The 16246-nt window shown below is 36.0% G+C and overlaps 1 protein-coding gene and 1 long non-coding RNA gene across 8 annotated transcripts in view; one reads left to right on the plus strand and one right to left on the minus strand.

The window, feature by feature from the left end:
• Positions 1-16246, minus strand: part of FNDC3A (fibronectin type III domain containing 3A) — a 143367-nt gene that overhangs the window by 62918 nt on the left and 64203 nt on the right. For 6 of the 7 annotated variants that reach the window (XM_027064810.2, XM_027064811.2, XM_053215286.1 and 3 more), the window contains one exon: positions 1257-1333. In XM_027064810.2, the coding sequence (XP_026920611.1) occupies positions 1257-1333 (77 nt within the window). Of the gene's footprint in view, positions 1-1256; positions 1334-5736; positions 5900-16246 lie in introns of those variants that run through there. The other variant, XM_015068889.3, reaches the window with a different exon arrangement.
• The window catches only part of LOC106971994 (uncharacterized), a 39612-nt gene that overhangs the window by 7136 nt on the left and 16230 nt on the right, over positions 1-16246 (plus strand). Inside the window, exon 2 of the long non-coding RNA XR_001429783.3 lies at positions 6514-6664. This is a non-coding gene — a long non-coding RNA (uncharacterized LOC106971994). The remainder of the gene's footprint in view (positions 1-6513; positions 6665-16246) is intronic.

A 16246-nucleotide genomic window follows, 5' to 3' on the forward strand; every position in this document is an offset into this window, starting at 1 on the left:
AGACAGCTCCTGAAAAGCTTACAAATACTATTCAAATGTTATCTCATATATGTTATCATGTCATCTTACAGTTAGGGCACAGGGACTTCAGGAAGTTGATTTGTCTAAGGCTATGCAGCCAGCAAGGTCTGAAATAAGATATGGATCCAGCTTTTCTGACTCTAACTCTCATACTACTTCCATTCTCTTCACCAGAATTGTCTTCTTTTGCCATTCATAGTATGGGGCTTCACAGAAAGGACAGTGAATCCACCACAATATCCTACCAATATTCTGACGTAATTAGGGAGGAAGTAAGAGAGGGCCTGAAGAAAATTTCAAGTGTAAATTCTAGTGCGAAAAAAAGAAACTGAGTATTTCCAAAAAGTATTTGAGACAATGAGTGCAGACTACACAGAATCTCAGGAGCAGAAGATACTGAACACCTGAGACCTTACAATTTAATTTGGTTTGCCTGTGCAAGTAAGTTAGCTGTATCTTATTCTTTAAGTCAGAGCTTCCCAAGTGATGCATACATAGGACAGGATTATTAGGTGTGTGATGATACTAATTCCCTTAGTCCTTACAGCTGTAGGTCTATAGGTCTAAATTTTCTTCTATGTACCACAATGTGCCACGCAATTACGATGGGTGTCTGTGAGACATGAATAAGGATGGAACACTGTCTAGGATTACTTCTAAACAAATGATTAATTTAAAACAATGTTAGTGTAGGCCCTTTAAACCTTAAGATATTACTTACATTATTCACATTTTCAGGGAAATAAAGTTCTAGAATTAATTTCCTATTATAATTCCACACCCAAAGACAAGACCAAACGATGATGCTGTCAACTTAATTTTTCCTCTTGTCCAAATATACTAAACATACTAAAATACTTGAAATACGAACACCTGGATGGTTCAGTGTGTTAACTGTCTGACTCTTGATTTTGGCTCAGGTCACGATCTCACAGTTCATGGGATTGAGCACCGTATCTGGCTCTGTGTTAACGGTGCAGAGCCTACTTGGTATTCTCTCTCTCCATCTCTTTCTGGCCCTACCTCTCATGCACTCTCTCTCTCAAAAATAAATAAATACATGTTAACAAAAAAAAAAAGAAATATAAAAAAAAATACTTGAAATAGGCTTACCAAAGATATACCGTACTGGGTTAAGCTTCAGTACTGAAATGGTATTTTTTATCTGAATTAAAGTCAAAACAATAACATTATGATCCCTATTATGTAGATATAACAAGAACATAAAAATATACCTGTGGGGCGTATCCAGGAGGCACATAAATAGGAGGCACAGAACCGTTTGGGGACATCATTGGAACCTGAGCAGGACCTGAAGAGATCACAGAAATGATGTATTAATCCAGGATTACTGAGCAAGCTAAAGTTGAAAACAATTTGAGTTAGACTTTGAATACTTCATCTAAACTAAACACTCAAATTAACAGTAACTGTGTTACTATGAAAAGAAATTCAGATGATTCACCTGCTATAAAACATAAAAGTTTATCCTGTAAAGTACAATGAGTATTATTTAGCTGCAGTTGTATTTCTCAAACCCTTCTGGTGATCACAACAGCCACTTGGGGAGCTTTCTAAAACATCAATTTCCAGGTTCTTCTAGAGATTCCCATTTATTATACTTACAGTGGGGTCTTGAGTCAATGTATTTACTCTACAAATATACCTAGTGAATCTTATGATTGTGCAAATTCAGAAACACTGACCAGAATCAAACTAAACTGTGCATATAAATCAGTGAAAAATATAAAAAGTAATATTTTGAAAAACAATAGAAAAAAAAGTCAAGAGGGAAAAGCAGTAAAAGGAAGAAGATATTTGGGATTTGCTTTGTTAGTGTTCAAAGCCTCTTGTGTAATGTGTAAGTCAGGTCTGTGGAGGTTTGAGAACAGTTAGAAAAATCCTATACATGCATATTTAGCCAAGGAACAATTTTTGTTTCTTACAGTCAAAAGTTCTGGGGGAAAAAAAAAAAAGGAAAATTCAGCTTGTCTCATTCTATATTTTCTTTCATTTTTACTGTTATCCTTTTGAGATAACTTTCATAAAGATTATCTTATTTATCTCTCCTCTCTTAATGTTTGTGGGATAAACAGGCACATTTGTAAAATGTGTTTATTTTTTCTAGTAACTCAAATCTTGTTTTATGCGACTTTTTGAAAGAAGCATCTCACTTTCAGATCCTTTTCTCTTTGTAACTTTAGACTGCATTGTCCCCTCACCCACTAGTTTTTAATAACTTGAGATTAAACATTATCAAAGAGCCTCACTCATTTCTTAGGAATAAAGGTACCCAAGAATCTAATGAAGAATGTAATGGGGGAAGAGTTCTTTTTATATGTGGAATTTCAACCTGCAGAGTACATATAATGGGTATCAATTATGTAAAAAAAAAAAAAAGGGAGAAAAAACTTAATCACAGGGCAGAAAAGAAATAAATTTCACTGGTAACATTACACATACTTCAGGAAAACAGAATGAAGAGCATGGAGGTTACAGCAAATCCAGATTACAGCCACTCTCCTCTCTTAGGCAAGGAGGGGAGTAACAACCAAACAACAAAGTGGTTCGTGGTGGGGACAGGGGAAAGGAAGTGAGTGGTAAGAAGGAAAGAGAAAAGAGAATGCAGGAAAAGGGGGGGGTACATGAGGGTAAATGCTAAGGGGAGGGAGGAGAAAAGAAGGGATGGAGGAGAAATACAGGCATAAGAGGAGGGGAGGGGGCAAAGAAGGAAGAGATAACAGGAGAAAGGGAAGGGTAAAGAAGAAGACGAGAGTGAAGAGAGCTGAAATGGGGTGGGGGGGCGGGGAAAGAAAGAGGTGGAAGATGGAAGGGAGAGACAAAAGAAAGAAGAGGAAGGGAGAGAAAAGGTTAAAGACTCAAGTGGTTAGGACGAAGTAAGGAGTGTATAGGTACATGCCTGTGCGGGGGGGCAGACTACCAAATTATGTTCTATATGACTATAAAAATAACTTTTTCAACAAAATAATCTTCCATCCAAGACAAGCCCACCAAATATATGAAGTTGTTCAGAATATTTTCTTAGAATAGCTAATTATACATAGCTAACGCTAATTTACTATGTGTTAAGTGTTTTTTGTTTTTTCTCCTCACAATCATTCTATTCCCATTTTCCAGATGTGGAAATTAAGGCAGAGAGGTTAAGCTTGCCCTAATGGTAGTATAAAGATCAAAAACCAGAAAGTTTCATTTAAGGATATATCTCTACAACATATTTAGTGAACATTTAAATACTATGCATTAGTGCAACTGATGTAATTTGAGACTTAAGAACTATGCTCCAATGTTTCTAAGGAAAATTAAGTTCTTCATTATCTTAAAAAAATAAAGAGTAAGAAAGAACAGGATTTTCCTACATTTAAGCCAAAATTAACCAATTAATTTACAAAATAAAACTTGTGAGGGGCTTTATACCTCTAGGCCAGAAAGGCTTCATCCAAAACTTACCTTTTAACTTCTCTATGGTGGACTCAACAGAAAATGAGAATAGTTTTAAGATAATGCTGGTTTACATCTATTGGCTAATTCATATAAAACTACAGTAAACTAGTTTTTTGAAACCTGAGTACTGGCGTAGGTATTATTTATAGCATGTGAAATTTAGCTGGGAACTAGGACAATTCACTGAAAATTCTATTTGCAATTTTAGTAAAGGAAATTAGTATTTTTTGAGCTTCTACCAAATGTGCCAGGGGCTGTGGTTCCTTTCACATGTCAAATTTAATTTTTTTTTAACGTTTATTCATTTTTTGAGAAAAAGAGAGAGAGCACAAGTGGTGGTTGGGGGGTGGGAGGGGTGGCACAGAGAGAGGGATACACAGAATCTGAAGCAGGCTACAGGCTCTGAGCTGTCAGTACAGCCCCACGCAGGGCTTGAACTCATGAATTGCGAGATCATGACCTGAACCAAAGCCAGATGCTTAACTGACTGAGCCACCCAGGAATCCCTGTCAGATTAATTCTTAAAAAAAAATTTTTTTTTTAATGTTTATTTATTTTTGAGAGAGAGACAGAGCATGAATGGGGAGGGTCAGAGAGAGGAAGACACAGAATCTGAAGCAGGCTACAGGCTCTGAGCTGTCAGTAGAGCCCCACGCGGGGCTCGAACTCACGGACTGTGAGATCATGACCTGAGCCGAAGTCAGATGCTTAACCAACTGAGCCACCCAGGAGGCCCTCAAATTAATTCTTAAGTCATTAGAATAAGTTTTTGTTGCTGTTTTTTAGCCCCCAGAGTAAAAAATAAGTTATTGCTGATTACATTTAAAACTGCAAAACTACATAGTTGCTTTGGGTTGCCCTTTTTTACTAAAAATATTAATATATAAATACTACACAGTTACAGTTCAAACCATATACTTTGAAAACTACTTCATACTTATATTTTAGTAGTACAAAATTCTACTTTATTCTTTAATTATATTTAAGTCTGATACTGAAAACAACAAAACAAACTGAACCTAAAATAAACCAGCAGAAAACACATTACTAGTTGCAGTCCAGGAATAATGATTAACTCATTTCTCTATGAAGTAATCATTTTACTCTATCAAGTAAATAATCTTATCCTGAGGCAGAAATGTTACATGGTTAATTTTTTTAAGACAATTCATGAATACCATATTTAGTATCTAAAATACTGGTGTGAAACAACATTCAACAATGAACACATTAAGTCCCATTATATAAACATAGTAAATATAAATTTAGAACTACAATATTTACAGCACCACTTCAGTTGCTATTCCTATCTACGGACAGGAATATTCCTGTCTAAACCCCTAAAACCTTGCATGCTTACTAATGCAAATGTTTGTTTACCTCTTTAGTTTCAACAATACTTTTGAAAGAACTATTGGAATAAAATATCGAAAGTACTAAAAGATTAACTACAACCCTTATTAAATGCAGTGAGGGGGTATTCTGTTCCAATAAAGAAGCCAAGTCTGTTACAGATTGTACCATTAAATGAACATCTGGTAGAAGAGAAGCTGTATCTGAACAACTGTAGATACACCCAGCAGCTCCTTAATAATCTATATGACCTAAGCAAAATCTACCTCAAATCATAGAGCTATTAATCATTTTTAGGGGCATATTACCTATTCCAAAACCTAAAAGAGGAAACAATTCTATTCACCAATTGTCTTAAGAAATTTGAGAAGCCCTCACCTCCATTTCTTAAAAAGTGCCATCAATGATTTAATAAAGGCGATATTTCATCTACTTCAAGTTTAATTCTTATTTTTTTATTAGCATACATTCACATTTAAGAGGGCTTTTTTTTTTTGATGAAACTGCAAATTTGAGTTTAAATTCTTAAAATGCAACGGGCTGCTGACGTGCTACACATTCTCTTTATAAAGAGCTTCTAAGCTTTCACAATGGCTTCCAAATAATCTGATGCCAATATTCAGATTTTAGCGGTAAAAAGAAAACCTAGTGAAATAAAGGCGCTGGAAAATAATATTCTGTGGAATGCAAAATCATTCTATCTCCAAACAGAGTCTAATCTTTTCGTAACTACATGGCCACAATTTAAAATATTTGCACTGCAATACATTTGGCATCTATTGAAAACACACACACACACACACACACACACACACACACACGGCATGACTTCAGATTAATGCAATGCTTTCTATGTTTAAAATGAAAGAAGAATGTTCAAAAACAGTCAGCAAATCTTACCACTCATTTTGTTTTTACAGTAGCAGCAGAGAACAAGAAAATCCAACAAGGAAACAGCGTAGTACACGTTAACAGCTTTAATTGGAGAACGGTTCTGCTTTTTTTTTCCCCCAAGCAGCGAGAGGAAAAGATCCTTTGACCGAGTCATGTGATACTCATCACGTGACTTGCAGTGACCCGAGGAAAGGGAAGAGGGGAAAAAAAAAAAAAGCAAACATTCCTGCCGCCAGCGTTTGGACTATAGTAAATGATTAAATGGTTTTTACTGCTGCCACCTCGAATTTGAGGATCTTTCAGACTTCCTCCTGAAGTAACTCAAAAGCTCATTAAAATACACATACAGAAATACATATCTGATGTAAAACAGTACTCTGTTTTCATTTATCTCCTGTTAACATCACAGGCATTTGTTTTCATTTATCTCCTGTAATGTCACAGGCATTATCTTCTAATTGTTTTTATTATCCTCTACCTCTACCTCTACCTCCCGCTACCTCCATTTAGAAAGTTTAAGATACATATAACATTTAGTAATTTAGCAGGTTTGCTCTGAAATGTCCTTCTGTTAACTTGATCCACTCTCCATGCTCAACCCTTAAAAGAATGCCCACAGCACACAATGGTCTATAGGATATAGGCTTGATCAATGTGTTCCTCAAACATGGGATTCATGTTTCAGATTGGCATTTGCTTCTCAAGTTAATAAAGGGTATCACTTTAAGTGTTGGTTTCATTTTATTTCTGATTTTGTTTTGTTGTTTGTATGTTTATTTTAAGACTTAACCTGGACATTAATACAGATGCCTGGTGGATGGCATTGTCACTCATGTTGATGAAATCTTCAAAGACAGGCCATGATTCAGGCTCAGAACACCCTACCCAAGCTCCCATAGAGACCAAAGATGTTGTTACAAGAGAGCAGAAGACTGTAAGAACTTTTGAAGGTCTTTTCATTACTTATGGTACTATGTAAGCTAAGGAAATGTGTTAATAGTTAATGTAAATGTGTAAGAAATGATAATGATTGCGATTTGTTTACAAGTTGCCCAGTGGAAAGAAAATATATTTTGGTAACAGAAGATTTAAGTTTTAATAAAAGCTTCAATATTTTTTAGCAAGGCAATTTATTGCTCTTCTAGTCTGTTTCCTTCCGTAAAAAGGTTAAAATTATCAACCTTGTAGCACTGTTGTGAGATTCAAATTAGGTGTATTTAAAGTACTGAGTACTTCTTTCTCATAACGATTTCTCTTTCCTCAACAAATGACAGCTATTATTTGTTATATTATTATAAATAAAAGTATGATTACTACATGTTTTCAAAAACAATTATATATTGCAGAGTATGTGCCAGGTATCATTCAGAGTGTTTTACACGTGTTAACTCAATCCTCACAATAACTGAAGTAGGCATCATTTATAGGTATGGAAACTGAAGCAGAATGCAGTTAAGTATCTTGCCAAGGGCACACAATGAGGCAAAGTCAGGGTTATCTGATAAGAAGGCTATATTTAAAAAAAATTATGTACACCACATTCAAAGCCTCCTCTCCCAAGAAGATGGAAAAGAACTAGCAAGGGGTTATTGGAGAAACAGGTTTCAATAAATACATGCCAGGGACTCCAGAGGAGATAAGATACTAACAGACTATTCTCAAAAGTGGCAAAGAGTAGTTGTTAATTTCAAAGTTCCTACTAAAAGGCAAGGCTGCCTTGAAGAACTAGGCCTGAGAGTAGAGAGTCCTGGTCTCAACAGAATCTGCTTGTAAATTAGCCTCTCAGCAAATCTAACCATACCTCTGATTTTCAGTCCTTAAACAAAAGGCAAGCCCCTCAGCCCACTTCCTCATTTTTGCTCATGTTCTCACACAGCTATGTTTCCACTTCTTGACTTTTTCTTTGATTGATGATCTTTTCAGGTCTTTCCACTGTGTTCATTCGAACCTTCCTTCCCCCCCCCCCCCATAAGTAAATTCCCCTTTATTCTCAACAATTTCACAGAACACCTATTAATGTGTTTCTTTGAAATGAAACCTGGCTCCCCCCAGGACAGCTTTGCCAGCAGTCCCTGGGAGTAGAGGCTTCCTATTCTCTCCTGAGGCAGTCTCCAGATACTCCAAGGCTGCTTCCCATTACCACTGTTGTTCCAGTTTCAGGCTCAAGTTTCTTCTTCCTTGAGATCATGTCATATAAATATAGGACATGAAGTTCTACCGCTTCTCATTGTTGTTCTCATTTATTGAGAACTATGGCAGCACCATGTTCACAGTTTTTTCCCTTCTATCCTACTCTAGCCCATCAGCACAATGACTTTAATGTCCAAAAATCTTAGCCTCAAATTTTCATGAACTCTTCCATTCTGTTTTTAGTAACCCATCTTCAAAGATACATCTTGGAACTTATCACTTAAAATTCTACAATCTCATCTTTGAAATCCCAACTTTCATGTTTCAGTATCTGGCCACCACATCTATCTTTCATCTCTCCAGTTTTCTCTTTGTTCTACAATATTTGTTCTTTCTCATAATGATTTCCCTTTCCTCCTGATTGAACACTATCTTCATTGCCTGATTTCCTTTCCCATCGATGTCTTTCTTTTACATCCCCTCCCTCCAAATCCCTAATTTTAATGAAATAATTAACTTCTCTTCTCTTAGATCTGAACTGTAGAAATCAAATGACATTCAGACTGTCATGTTTATAAACGTAGTTATCTCCAACCTTAACTTAGCCATCAGCATTGCTCAGGAATCCTTTTAGGAATTTATCCCTGGTTAATCACCTATCCTGTTTTTTAGAGTGATTATCAGAGATCTCCACCACCCTTTAAGGACTTCCCCCAACCTCACCTCAACCATGTATGTCAACATGAAATTGAACTATTTCAATGTTACTTATAAACTTTTCTCACCTCTTTCTTCTATTTTCAGCAGAATCACTGTCCCTTCACGAGGTCGAAGTTACCACTCCACTTCCATTTTTTTTTTAATTTAAAAGTTTTTAATGTTTATTTATTTTTGAGAGAGAGAGAGAGAGGGACAGAGAAAGAGCATGAGTGGAGTAGAGGCAGAGAGAGGGAGACACAGAATCCAAAGCAGGCTCCAGGCTCTGAGCTGTCAGCACAGAGCCCCATGTGGGGCTTGAACTCATGAACTGGGAGATCATGACCTGAGCTGAAGTCAGATGCTTAACCGACTGAGCCACCCAGGCGCCCCGTCCACTGCTATTCTTGATCTAATTTCCATTCCATACTCCACTAGCTCTTTGCTGTACTGGTTATTTCTGTCCCGTTCAGTATTTTCAACTGTCTTCATTATTTCTAATGCTTCTAACAAGACTTAGCTCTCCATCTTAATTATTCTCAACTATCCGCACAATTGCCATAAAGTTTTAATGCCTAGGATTGATTAGTGGCATGGTCCATACTTTCAAGAACTTTACAGTTATAATAAGGACAATGCAAGATATACATATTTTATGTGTCCTAAATACCTTGTTAATTCATGAATGTGCACCAAACAATTTTCCTAGAGGAATAAACAAACAGGATGCATCAAGAACACTACAATTACAGGAATGCATTATGCAGTGATGACCATATTCTTCATTTTCCCTTTCTTAGCTGATTATATGACAATTCCAGCAAATTTAAACTGCACCTTTTATTTTCAAAACACTCTCCAACATTTTGCAGACGGTTCTCTTAAATCAATTGTATGACACGTCACAGCAATTGTTTGTACTTTTTGATAACGTTTTAACACATTAACTATCAGCATTCTTGTAGGTTTGTCAATACAAGCACTAGGTGACACGTGGATGACTTTGTTTATAAGCACTTATTAGGTACCAGGCACTGGTCTAAGTGCTTTACAGATATTAACTCATTTAATCTGCATAATATCCATCTGATATGGAATAACTATTATTTCCATTTTATAGGTAAGGAAACTAAGATACAAAGAGATTAAGTAGCTTGCAAGGTCTCACATCTAGTAAGCTGTCAATAGAATTAGGTGGTCTAGCTTTGAAATTTATGTTCTTCACCATTACATTATACTGTCTCTTGTTTAGGACATAACAAAAATATTACAAATTATAAAATAAATGAGAAAATTGCAGCATAATTATACCAAGATTCACTTGAAGATAAATTACAAATAGAAAAGCACTGAATATTTGGATGGAAGACCCCATGTAACACACCCCAAATATCTGCTAGTTACAGAATAAAAACAAAGCAAAATGTACCTGAATGTATCTCACTGAAACTGCTGTGAAGAAGTTTCTAGTAAGTGAGTGATGTCTCATATGGAAAACAGTGAATTACTTTTTTTTTTTTTAAATTTTTTTTTTAATGTTTATTTATTTTTGAGACAGAGAGACAGAGCATTAACAGGGGAGGGTCAGAGAGAGAGGGAGACACAGAATCCGAAGCAGGCTCCAGGCTCTGAATTGTCAGCGCAGAGACCGACGCGGGGCTTGAACTCACGGACCGCGAGATCATGACCTGAGCTGAAGTCGGACGCTTAACCGACTGAGCCACCCAGGCGCCCCAACAGTGAATTACTTAATAGCCAAACCTGTTCCAAAAGTAATTTAAGGAGATTTAAGAGAAACAAAAACAAAAGCTAAAAACAAAAAACAAAACCCACTCAAAATAACAAAACAAAACCCAAAACAAAATAGCTGACAAACTGAAGAAAAGGGAAAATTTAGAAAAAAATAATATAAATAGGGAGTGAAGCTGGTCTTATGTCTTCCCTAGAGCTGGGCCATAAAATCTCTTTGGTTTGTATGAACTGAAATATGATTAAAATTAAGACACCAAGAACCACATTGTCAAGCTAGTTAATGCAGATAAAGCATGTCTCATACTGCCATAGAGCATAGCAATGATTTGGCTTGAAAAAACTAAAGTAGGTATAACCCCATGCTGACTTCTCTCATATATAAAATTCAGTAATGCACCAATAAATGTCTAACTTTAAACAATGTACCCTCAAAAATGGTTGCAAAATAAACAGCTAAGATAGCAAGACAGCTGAATCAGCGGACTTGCAGAAAGGGATTGCTAGTTATAAGGCAAATTAAAGTTGACTTTCATTTTATAAAATTTTTTCTGCCAACAAATAACCAAGATCAGGTGCTTATTAAGGCTGCTTTTAGACTGTAATATGTCTGGGTCATTGCATGTTAGAAAACTTAAGAGCCAGACTCATTCAACCAATTGGTTTCAAATCATTAAGACATGAATTTAAGAGTGGGGATGTGAGATATATCTCATTCTACTCTACGAATATATATCTAATCCTTCAAAAGACTGACTCTGACCATGACAGTAATCCTGATTCTTGTGGTAATATTAAGGTACAGGTTCTCAATGAACATCTAAGTAACATATGTTAAACTCATGCAGCTTAGATTATAACTGATGCATGTCCATGCAGACAAGGAAACTAGGAAAGGTCAATGATATCTGCAACTAATCAGGTCCTCTAGAGGAGGAGTCTCTTGCTCAGCAGTAACTGACAGTGACATATGCAAATAATCTCAGGAAGATAGGGGGGGCAAAGAATTAGAACCTGTAACTTTACTCTTGGGCACAAGTCAAACTTTCTTTTAAATCTCTCTTATTTGCTTGTCCATATTTCTCCTCTTTCCCCTTTTAGGGGCCTTAGTCACCTTGCAGATCTGGCCACACAGTAGCATTTTCTTTCTCTAATAATTTCCCTCTTTATTTATATTAAATTAAGGTATCAATTTAATAAAAGTTTTACTTTACACAGTTCATGCCAATGGTAAGCAAATGTGAGGATCATCCAAAAACCAGGTATGTTTTGGATTGACTGGGGTTGAGGGCAGCTGGATGAAGTTAGGAGGCAAGATATTAGACAAAGATTGATCAATAGAACAGAGATATCTATAGCTATATTTATGTTCTAATACAGTATTTCCCAAGTAGTTTGATTTATGTGCCAGTAAAATTTTAAAACAAATTCTGGGGACTCATTAAGGTAATTAGCTTTAAAATTTTTAATTTTTAGGGCGACTGGGTGGCTCAGTTGGTTAAATGTTCGATTTCAGCTCAGGTCATGATCTCTCCATTCCCGAGTTCGAGTCCCCGCATCAGGCTCTGTGCTGACAGTTCAGAGCCTGGAGGCTATTTCAGATTCTGTCTCCCTCTCTGTCTCTCTTCCCCTTCCTCACTTGCACTCTGTCTCTCTCTCTCCCAAAAATAAACATTAAAAAATTTTTTAAAAATAAAATTTTTAATTTTTTATATTTTTACATTTGAGAGAGACAATAAGCGAGGAGGGGGCAGAGAAAGAGAGAGAGAGAGAGAGAGAGAGAGAGAGAATCTTAACCAGGCTCCACGCTCAGCACAGAGCCCTACAAGGAGCTCAAAGTCACTACATGACCTGAGCCAAAATTAAGAGTTGGATGCTTCACTGACCAAGCCACCCAGGTGCCCCAGTAATCAGCTTTTTATTAAACCAAATTATGACCTTAAAAGGAAAGAAGAAAGAAATTAAGAACAGAAGGAAGTCTATTCTATATTACCACATCATTCATAAAGAAAGTATGTTTTAACCTCAAAACTGAAGGGATTTAACTTCAATAAATTTAGTTTAATGAAAAACCACTATATTATCCTTATTTTTCCCATTTCTCAGACTGGTGAAATTTCCCCAAATCTATGGACAAGGATTTGGGAATAACTCTTAATAGTAAGAGAGATAAGGATTTGTTTTCGAGGCTGGCTAAGTTCTGGTAATGCAAGAGGGAGAACACAGTAGAGGTAGGATAACCGTATTATCATCATCCAAATGAGGACACTTCTGAAAGTGAAAGAGGGGCCTAAAAATTATTAAAATTATGTAGCTCTTTATTGATTGACAAATTGCTTTTATTACATTGAAGGGCATGAAAAGCTCTATTAAAAATGTTAAAAAATAAAATGCTTAATTAAAAACATGCAAGTACATTAAAGAATATTTTACAGACTTCTTTATATTGAATATCTGGATATTAAAATAGTGTTAGAACAGTTATTTTTAGTACATATCCATGTAGTTTAGTAAATCTGTTAGCTCTATGTGTCTCTAATTCCATATCCCTGGTCTTTAACAGAAAATTTTTTTTCAGTATAGTCTCATTTTTAATTTTTTCATAAAACTGCCTGCAAGTATTACATTTTATGGTTAATAACTTTGAAACTGTTGACACATTTAATTGACTCTTTTCCATAATATTTTAATTTAAGACTACAATATTTATATTCTGGGAATACTCTTGATTCTTAGGTGCCATCTGGTAAGATCTGAGCAAATTCTGCTAAATAGATGCTATTCATAATTCTATTTTTTTCTTATTGAAATGTGTAAATATCTCAGCCCAATTATTTTCACTGGACCACAATTACCTCCAAATTTCAACATTTATGGTTTATGGTTCTTTTAAATATTTAACCAAATTTAGATTTTTTTTTAGCTCACTGTTGCTGAAAGGGTTTACTTCAAAATAAAAAAAAAAATCACTGCCAATAATAAGTATAGATTTATACAATAAATGACAAAACCATTCAGACTTTTTTCCATATATATATATTCAGTGGCAGGGAGATTTAGATTTTATTTCCTGCATGTACTTTACATTCATCTAACCTATACGCTTCCCAATGGTTACCTCATGACGCCAAGTGGCCAGTAGGGGCAGCAGCATCACATACTTCTTCAGCAGCCACCACTATGAGGAGACTGAAAGGAGTCAGCTGACCCTAGCCCTCTAGATCTAAGCACTTTGCTTTACTTCTAAGTACCTTAACTGCTGTCCTTGACTTGCTTCTGGTAAGGGTTAGAAAAAAAGAAACAATTTACTCTAGTTGCCTTTAAGATTTAATCATAGGTTAAAGTGAAAACAAGAGATGGATATACTGCTTACTAGAGGGGGTCATGGCAGAAGCCAGAAATACAAAATGGTAGATGACCAGATGCATTACAGATTTTTTTTTAAAGTTTATTTTCATTTATTTTGAGAGAGAGAGAGGGAGAAAGAGAGAGAAGGGGAGGGGCAGAGACAGGGAGAGAGGATTCCAAGCAGGCTCTGTGCTGACAGCACAGAGCCTGATGTGGGGCTCGAACTCATGAACACTGTGAGATCATGACCTGAGCAGAAACCAGAAGTCATACTCTTAACCGACTGAGCCACCCAGGGATCCCGCATTACAGTTTATTTTAATGAAACACTAAATTATACTCTGTTAAACAATGAAAACCCTGGAGCAAATGTTGAGCTGGTTGGACACCAAGATGAGAGTTATATATATATACTGGAACTGTCCTAGACAAACTGGGACCAAATAAAATCACCCTATTAATAGTAGATGCTTATTTGATAAGTCTACAAAACACTTGGCAACATTCACTCACTTGAGGCAGGCAATTAGCACAGGCCTTGAGTCCAGGAATTTAATAAGTTGGTGATTATAATTTGGGAACAGTAATGCTGAGAGTTACAGAAGAAAAAGAAAAGATTAAAGTCATTATTCACTGTTTAGATGTTTAAGGGCTTTTTCCTTGAAAATACATTATTCTTTTTTAAGGTTAGATAGGGGCGCCTGGGTGGCGCAGTCGGTTAAGCGTCCGACTTCAGCCAGGTCACGATCTCGCGGTCCGTGAGTTCGAGCCCCGCGTCGGGCTCTGGGCTGATGGCTCGGAGCCTGGAGCCTGTTTCCGATTCTGTGTCTCCCTCTCTCTCTGCCCCTCCCCCGTTCATGCTCTGTCTCTCTCCGTCCCAAAAATAAATAAAACGTTGAAAAAAAATATATAAGGTTAGATAAAATGGATTGCTTAAATTAGGGGTCTGAGTATGATCCAGAATTATGGGTAATTTCATATATCTGTGTACAGCTAATTAAAAATTTATATAATTAGATTTGCTAGTAAGCATTTAGATTTATCAGTGATAAGCACACTAAGTAAAAAAAAGTTTGAAGGACTATCATATCATGGGTACAATTTAGTTAGCACTAAATTGAACTGTATATAGATAAAAAACTTCAAGTAGGAGATGTATTTGTCAAGTACCTGTTTCTAAAGAAGTTATTTTTAATGTTCTTGTTTAGAAAGCGACAAAGGCTGTGATAGTAACATGCATGGATGCAGCAGGTTGTGAACACTACTATTTTTAGTATCAGTCTAATGTGAACAATGATGAATCATTCTTTGTTATTCTAGTAGGAAATAGTGCTTGAGATTTTACTGCAGCACATTAGATTAACTATCTCTCAGTAACTGCACACCCACATGCTGACATCACACTGGCAGTGATATGGATCAGTGACGCAAATCCTGTCAGGATCAAACATTAAGGCCACAGAGGTTGAAAAAAAAGTGCCTACATAACAGGGCAGACCAGTCATTCAACATGCACAGACTGCATTAAATCACTACTGCTAATGTTAAAAAGGGTTATGATATTCTTTTTACATAATAGCTGAGCTTTATAATTTTAATTACAGATTTCCCACATAACCCGCTCTATATATTTATCTTTAAATTTCCTTACATCTTCTGTGCTTTAAGGTCTAGATCTTTTAAAACCTGTCTTAAGGTTCTACCAGCCACTGCGTTATCCGGAAAATGGCTTCTGTAGCCACACTGTAGACAGATCTTTTGAAGAATATGCCACATTTTTTTATATAAAATGCTGTGCCTGACAAATAACATTTACATTGAGATTTGGAGCAATACATTCCATGGCCTCACAATTCATAGCTACCTCAGAGTCTTTTTTCCACTATCATTTTCTTCTTTGGGCTTTCCCTATTTTTAGTTTTATTGACATGAAAATATTGATTTTTTTTATAGTTACAGATGTATTGGAGAAGATGGTTTACCACGAGTAACTATATAGAAGTTTTCAAAATATCTTCACCCTGAATTAACCCTCTTAGAATTAGAGATCTTCACTTCCCTAACAGGAACAGAACCTATCTCTGGAGGCTTGCCACAGAATATTCACATTCTCCTTGTAGGGTCTTCTGAGAAGAAATTAGGTGTCTACACTTAAACATTAACATTCCTTTTCCTCAAAGACTATCACTTCCCAGGAGAACTGGAAAGCTGACGGGAGATGAGAGCTGACGGTAAATTTAACAACCTTTTTGTTCTATCATCATTAATCTGACATAATCAGACTACCTTGAAAATATGCCAAGGATCCTTTCCCATGCTCTCAGGCATTTACTTTCATGTTATTTCCTATGAGAAATTGTTTTTAAAAAAAGAGGAAAAGTAAGGGCTCTCCTTCATTCTAAGGTGGTTGTTGTTGTTTTTTTAAAACTAGTAATCATCTGAAAGAAACATTTGGAAGACATAAAAATTACTGAGATAGTTGTGTTTCTGGTTCTTTTTGAAGGGTAATCTTTAAATCTAGATTTTTCACAGTAGGTACCAAATGCTATTTCACAATTGAAAACATTGTTATACTTTTCCACTACACATGAAC

This window comes from Acinonyx jubatus, chromosome A1, assembly GCF_027475565.1.
Source record: "Acinonyx jubatus isolate Ajub_Pintada_27869175 chromosome A1, VMU_Ajub_asm_v1.0, whole genome shotgun sequence".
NCBI lineage: Eukaryota > Metazoa > Chordata > Mammalia > Carnivora > Felidae > Acinonyx > Acinonyx jubatus.